The sequence below is a fragment of the Brienomyrus brachyistius genome, chromosome 21, assembly GCF_023856365.1.
Source record: "Brienomyrus brachyistius isolate T26 chromosome 21, BBRACH_0.4, whole genome shotgun sequence".
NCBI classification, from domain to species: domain Eukaryota; kingdom Metazoa; phylum Chordata; class Actinopteri; order Osteoglossiformes; family Mormyridae; genus Brienomyrus; species Brienomyrus brachyistius.
In genome coordinates, this window is record NC_064553.1 from 6,791,610 (window position 1) to 6,799,448 (window position 7,839).

Consider the following 7,839-nt stretch of genomic DNA (forward strand, 5'->3'; position numbering starts at 1 on the left):
TTACGAACAAATCATGAACAACTACAATCGCTACTTCATTAATGATAAGCAAACATTAGATCAGTGTTTGACTTGTGTTATTCATTATTTGTTCCTTCAGTAGGTCACAAAGGTTTACGGAATTAACAGATAAAGTAGCAAATATAATTACCTGATGTCACGCCCTAATCACCTGCCCCTCCCGTTTTCTCCCTAGTCATGCTTCTTACGCATTTGTCTTACCTCTCGTTCCTGCCCTTGTGTGATTCAGTCCACCTGCCTCTCATTTGCGCCTTCGTTAGTCCTTGTATAAAAGTGCTTCTTAGGCTTGTGTTCCCTAGATTGGCCTATTAATGTTGCTCTCTTTGCTTACCCTGTTCCCAGTGCATTCTTCTCGGTTTGCCCCCCCACCATGGTCCCATTTGTTTCTAGCCCCACTTCTGTTCTTTTTTTTTTTTTTTTGCTTGGGATCTTAATAAACCCCCTTTTTGTTTGTTCCTGAATTTCTGCTCCTGAGTCATTCGTCCCTCATTGCGTGACGCTTCAGATAAAACACGATTCATTAACGTTGAATCAACATGAGATAAGTATGTTTGTATTACGTTTCTTTAATACATACGTCCATCCATTCATTCATTCATCATCTTCCACTTATCCGAGGTCCTGTTGCAGGGGCAGCAGTCTCAGTAGGGAAACCCAGACTTCCCTCTCCCCGGCCACTTCATCCAGCTCCTCCAGGGGAATCCCGAGGCGTTCCCACATAGTCTCTCCAGTGTGTCCTGGGTCTTCCCCGGGGACTCTCCCAAATGACCGAGTTCCTAACCCTATCTCTAAGGGAGAGCCCAGCCACCCTGCGGACCAAACTCATTTCGGCCGCTTGTATTTGCGATCTCGTTCTTTCGGTCACTAGCCATAGCTCATGACCATTACATACGTAATATCATAATACTATATTTGTGCCCCGTCAAATGAAGTGATACCCATGGTGGTTCCTTGGTTATAATATTGGTGTGTCTGCTACAGAGCGGATATGCTGTGTTGCGTCACAAATAAAACTTGGTAATTGCGCAAATGAGGGCGTATAAATATATTGAAAGAATATAATATAAATGAGATTTCCAACCATGCCTATATTGTTTTTAGCACTTAAAGCATACACAAAGAAATGCAGTTAACCACCTAATTGGTGGGGGGAAATGTTTTGCTAAATCAGCAAGTGGAATATGCCACAAATGAATAGGCATGGTCTCAGAGTTACGTGTGACGATTAAGGAGAAAAAAAAAACATTCAGTGCTTTCAGATTTCCAGTTGACCCATTCAGCAATTCTGTAACTTGTAGAGGTTGGGGGTGTGGAAGGAGTAGGGACTAGACAGGGGCCGGGGGTGATGGGGCTGTTCAGGGAATATGTTGTTGTCATTTCGACAGCATCTTTTCTAATTATCTAATTATATATAAGTCACACGAGGATTTCTTAGTTCTCCAGAACTAGACCGGTATTCAAAAACAGGTTGACCAACTCTGCATGCTTGGCCCTGTTTTCATCTACTCAGCCTCACCTGAATATTTAACTTACCCGGTTCCAGTTTAGACCCATCGGTTTTATATGCCTAGAAGCCATTTTTTAAACATATGTACTGTAATTACCAGAACCCACTTGAGGTATTACGTGCGTGGCTGTATTACGTCCTTGACCTATTTCTGTTTGCTGAATGACTGTGGTTTGCCCTAGAATACTGTGAATTTCCTGGATATAACTTTGCTGACTGGTGTTTTCAGATGTGTTTTGGATAGCGGACTTTTTTTTTTTTGATTTTCTGATTAAATACCTGTTAACTTACGCACCGTTTATTTTTGTAACAGCAGAAATGATTAGCGTGAATTAAAAAAAAAATGTTTTCAGAATGAATTAGTCTACATCAATAGCTATAATTATATATTTTTCTTTATTATTTTGTAATCCGAAGACTGTAAAAGGCCACCCTTTTTATTCAGGAAATCTTACTTTCTGATTCCCAGCATGAGATATTAACCAGCTTGTACATTCATAGTTCGGTTATTTTCCCAAGCACATTTCCTGGCGCCACCGCCAAGCCAAACCTAAACGCTCGCGCACCTGAAAAGATTTTTCAGCAAACATTTCAGAATAAAATGGATCATATTATGTAATGAGCTTGCTTGCTTGCCACCAGCTTGTCTAGACATTAAAGATGAGGAAATGTTTAAATTAGTTTTAAGTGTTCCTTTGAGGCATTTGATATTTTCCCCACCAGAGCAGATTTTTTTTATTCACCGAATACACGTTTTTATATGCGTCACCTCATGGTCATATCTGCAAATAAGCCTCGCAAATAAAATAATTGGAGATACGTATAATTGTCGGTAACAAAAGATCATTTAAGTCAGTGGTGGTAACTGCGCGGGAGCCAAACATTCCAACGCCTAGACACCTGGTCACATGCGGCTGTCGTCCTGTTGCACTGACTGGGCTGTAGCTGTAGGAATAATGGGCTTTGCAGTCCTTACAATTTCTCTCTTCCATACATGTAGGCAGACATACGGAAAGCTCAATTATGGGCAAATATACTGCCGCCATTATCCACACTGATCAGTAAAAAAGTGCAAACATGTAGGACATGATTTACGTGAAACTACAGAAACAGGAAAAAGACAAATTTCCTACTTGTGAATTGCAACATGCCCATGTGGAAATGAAATAGGCGTATTAGCTGAAACAAAAATAGATACAGTTTTTGACACTTTGGGAAACTTTGGGGAAATAGATTAACAAAAAGATCAAAAATGTTGAGAACGTCCACACCTAATGTAATAGGCCAAATCTGGCAGTTACTTAAAACTTTACAAATTCGACAGTAACTTAAAACTGTACAAATTCGACAGTAACTTAAAATTGTTTAAAAGGATTTATCGAGCCTGATATATACAGAATAACCATTTAATTCTAGATCTACAGCGCCACCTGCTGTCCAATTGTAGGAAGTCTACAAATATTCTGCGTAGTAAGTGTTCGACATGTAAAACCACACACTGAATTCAAAGTCATCCATTTTCTACTGTCGCTTGTGCTATACAGATTTTTTTATTTTTTTTTATTTTGTGCAATACATTTTAATTTCTTAATGCAATCTTATTTATATTTGGTACCAACCACAGCCTCATTATATACATATATTCATTATATTCATAGATGTATGTGTATTGCATCTATTTGTCTTCCACTTTGGCTGATGATGTAACATTTGCACAATATCTGAATATCAAAAATATCCTTTATACTAAATTGCAAATTTGTATTTCTTGTTTAGAGTTTATATTTACGTATTATTAATATATGCGTATTTTGTGTGTCTTTTTTGTAAACTGTAAAAATGTGTATATAGCTGAGATGACGATAGAGTTTTCTTTGACTTTGATCAGTTCGTTATTTTATGGGGTACAGGGTAATATTTTTTATTTTGTTTATTTTTATATAGCGCCTTCATTCTCCAAGGCACTTGACATGAATGCGTGCTAATCCATTATTGTTTCGAGTATACTAAATAGTTAACGATGTAGAGGAAAACTATGCAGGAGTGATCGATGATTTTGATTTTAAAAAAGAAAGTAAGGTTAGTGGTAGATGCAGTACTGCACTGGCGCCAGTGGGGAGGCTGGATTGCGGAAGTAAATTATCGGAGGGGGGAAGAAGGAAGCGGACGACAGAGGGTTCATTGAATGCGTTTATAGGCCGTGGTTGCAACAAAATTCTGTTTCGGCAAAAAAATCAGCTAAATATTTCGCACAATGTCAAAGAACACCGTGTCCGATCGTTTCAGGAAGGTCGACGTGGACGAGTACGACGAGAACAAGTTTGTCGATGAGGAGGATGGCGGAGAGAATCAGTTAGGTCCAGATGAGGCAGAAGTCGACTCTCTGATAAGACAATATCCTTTAATACGTTAAAAAATAAAACTGATCTGCATATCGCAGTAATAGTAAATCCGCGGTGCTCATACAGTCTTTTTGACCATTTAAGGTCCTCCGTTTTTCAACAACAAACTTCCTTTGCGAGGAGTGTCCGGAACGGGCATGGGTGTGGTTGTAAGACTCAAGAACGAGATTTAAACAAAGAAATGAAAATAGTGCTAGATGAACGCAATTAGCTACCTTGGACTTGTGAGTATAAACGCAAGACTCGTATTGCAACCTCCGTGTTGTTGGTTGGCGTGGATTCCATGGATGGTTAGTTCTGTTTAATTGTTGAAGAGTGCTGAAATGCACATTTGCAGGTCACACTTGGTACCGAGATTCGGGATATGCGTAAGCAAAATGGAATATTTCTACGTATCAGGTGGAAACGTTTAACAGAGAACAGGCTTCAGTTCCTGCACATGAAGTGTAGGGCTATGGTTATATTTGGCAATAGTGTGTTAGACCAAAGATGTCTTGAAAGGAAAGTGAGATGTTCACCTAATCAATTTTTCTGAAGTTGGGATGATCGCGCCCTCGGTGCTGGGATTTTGCAGCATGCCAAAGGCATGTTGCTTCTGCCTGGTATTTTCCGCTTAACCTCCATTTCACGGGGAATTTGATGGGTGCTCTACAGGCTGTTCTGAAGAACCCACCGATCAACACGAAGAACCAGAACGTGAAGGTGAGAGTCTTTCTGTAGTCTTACATGTTTCCTAGTGAGATCTTCCAGGCAAACATTTTACGCCCTGGCTTGTTTGTGCAGGACCGCGCAGAGGTGCTGGTTCTGAAAGTGCTCAGCTCCTTCAAGAGCAGCGATATTGAGAAGGCAGTCCAGACGCTGGACAAGAACGGCATCGATCTCCTAATGAAATATATCTACAAGGGCTTCGAAAGGCCGTCTGAGAACAGTAGCGCCATCTTGCTGCAGTGGCATGAAAAGGTGAAATTTCCTGATGCCTTTGTGCCGTTTAAGAGGACTGAATAGAAAACTATGTTGTTGTTGTAAATAGTTATATCAATATTAATTTTGCACAGAAGTAATTTATAGCTTGACCTTTCCTGGGACTTGAGTTGGTGGCTTTCTGGTCCTGACTTTGTGTCCTTAACTCCCATGCCACCTTCTGGATATAATTAGCTAAAGGCGGCAGCAGATGGTCTAGTCGTTAATGGCTCTTTCGGGTCCCAGCGCAGCATGTTAATGAGATCTGTCTGTCTCCAGGCTCTGTCGGCAGGAGGCGTGGGCTCCATCGTGCGAGTCTTAACCGCTAGGAGGACGGTCTGACGGGACTGACAGGGTTTCCCATGCATTGCCGGACGGGCCCCCCCCCCCCCCACCACCACGGAACCTGGCCACCTATCACAGCTATTCTGTCCATTCTCGTTCCTTTGTTCTCCTTGCTTGTGACATTCTCTCTGCTTCCAGAATCGTCTTTTGTTTCTATTAACCCCCTCTCTCTTTGTCCACCTGTACCTCCATGAATCCTTCATGTTGACTCGGTTCTGTGCAGGGGTTGTGGTACCAGGCTTCCAGCAGTTCATGCTGGTGGTTCTCCATTCATATTGAAATAGATCTGCAATGAAGAACCTAAGGTTCTTTGACAGAGTACCTTAAATTCTCTTTCTTTTACAGTAGGAGATGTGGGCCAGAAGTATTACTCTGTAAATAACCGCCCTAGAGCCTCCAGTTATGTACCAGTTTAATCTCAACTTCTGAAATTCCTTGGGCACTAGAAATTACAGTTGACTTAATGACCAGACCAGAATCTTCTCCACAGCTGAATTATTGGGGATTTTCTTTTTTGCCTAGTGTTAACCAAATAGTGTTTTTGATTTGGAAATGTCTTCCTTTTCTGTTCCCTGAAACATGAGGTGGTGATATCACGGTACCTCTCGTCTTTACATCCCCCGATCACTTAAAAAAAAATTTTAAATCCCAGTTTATTGCTCTGGAATAATGTCACCATGTGGTCTGAGGAAACGGAAGGATGGAGGGCTGGTGATTGATTACGCTTGCCGTCTTAAATTTACTGCAACTTTTTTTTTCATCCGGTGAACCTGCACAGTTGCGCTGTAAACGTCAGAACCTTTGCCTGCCGTTGATGTTGATCTCGGTCCTGAAACGGCGTCCCTGCGAAAGGCCCTCTGATCTGTCACTTGGAGTGATCTGTGTTTTCACTTTGAGCCGCAGAACCAAGCTGTTCAGTATTACATGATGGTCTATCAACGACACACTTAGGTTGAACAACTTCTCCTTGACCATCAGACAGTGTTTTGGGACCAAAAATATCATAGCAAATATAGTAAAGTGGGTGTATGTATTTTTTAAAGAAAAAAGAATAATAAGGATATTTTGTACATTTGTTGTAGTAGAAATTAATGGTGCAATACACAGATTTTCTAATTTACCTAGAAACCAACTGATTGGACTGTAAATGTTCTATTGGTCTAACTTGAAATCTTTAACCTTTTTTTCCTTTAATATCCTGCTTGAATCACCTATTCCACATCTTTCCTGTTTCCCCAATCTGGGCCCTTTCTGCAGTCATCTTCTCCATTCATCTGTGCTTCGATTTTGTACGGTTGTCCTATGAGCTGTTCTGAAGAATAAAATTAAAGCAATTTCTTTATTTGATTTTACGTCATACCTTAAAATATTTCTTTTTTTTCCCTGCAAATAATAACCCGAAGTCAGGCTGACATGCCTCTGCTATGGAATAACTTTCACTGTGACCATGAAACTTGCAGGAAATAAGCCGTAAATTCTGATTTCCTAGCATTGCTGACTATATGATACTTTTGTGGTGAACCGCCTTCATTCCATGGGCAAAGCTATGAAGAACAAGAACCTTTATCTCCGGGTCCCTCTAGAGGGCCGGAATCCAACACAGTTTGCAGATTTCCCTGATCAAACACACCTACTAAACTCGGTAATTGACTGATTAAGGTGTTTGAGCAGGGAAATCTTCAATCTGTGCTGGATTCCGGCCCCCCAGGACCGGACTTGGGCAGCCCTGCTTTAGGCCATAGGGCAGGGGTAGGGAACGTGATCCATGGAGAGCCGGTGCGGGTTTTTGGGATGGCCTCTCAATCAGCCAATAATAAAGCAGCGATTCTCAACTCCAGTCCTTGGAGTCCACTGTTATTGGCTGATTGAGAGGCCATCCCAAAAACCCGCACCGGCTCCCCATGGATCAGGTTCCCTACCCCTGCCATAGGGTTTAAGACAGCTAGACATAGTGTGTGGTATTTTCCCCTTTAATGGCCGTACGTGATCAAAGCGATCGTTGCCTGTAGGCCTGTAAAGTTGCGGTCTGCTCTAGTGAAAGCCGTCTTGGCTGCTGGTGGTTTACGTGTGGTGATACTCTGCTCTCGTTCCTTGGATCTGCAGGATCCCCGATTTTGCCCTGAAACCAGTTTGTCTAGCTGTGTTAGCATTTCTATGTGCCCTTTAATCGGCAGTCCACCTTTTTTATTTTTCAATTTTAAAAACATTGATTTTATATACGCATATATATATATAAGCATATAAAATTGTAACGTTTCACAGAAATGTGAAAATGTATGCAATGTTGGGAATTACTCTTGAATGCTGGAGGAACAGCCCTAAGATGTGTACAAAATGCCTTATAAAAAATTATTGTACGTGATTTTGGGAAAAATTAAAGTGTATGTACATAGTTGTTGAATTGTCTTGTTTTATATATTTTCGTCCCCTGTGTCACATTGACCCCAGCTCAGAAATCAAGGGGCACTGTGTTCATTTAAAACAGCCTGGATTTTTGTAAACAATTCCTATATAATGACTTTCATATGTTACAGTTGTGATCAATTGTCATGCACTTAATTAAACTAGTTGATTCTATCCAAAATAGAAAGATTATGGTACTGC

The 7,839-nt window shown here is 40.9% G+C and overlaps 1 protein-coding gene across 1 annotated transcript; it reads left to right on the top strand.

The window, feature by feature from the left end:
- Nucleotides 1-3,645: 3,645 nt before the first annotated feature.
- On the top strand, nucleotides 3,646-7,627 carry LOC125716708 (actin-related protein 2/3 complex subunit 5-like). The gene is made up of 4 exons (XM_048989331.1): nucleotides 3,646-3,922; nucleotides 4,560-4,632; nucleotides 4,714-4,890; nucleotides 5,170-7,627. The coding sequence occupies exons 1-4, from the start codon at nucleotides 3,783-3,785 to the stop codon at nucleotides 5,230-5,232; spliced, it is 453 nt and encodes a 150-aa protein (XP_048845288.1). The 5' UTR covers nucleotides 3,646-3,782; the 3' UTR covers nucleotides 5,233-7,627.
- The last annotated feature ends 212 nt before the right edge of the window (nucleotides 7,628-7,839 follow it).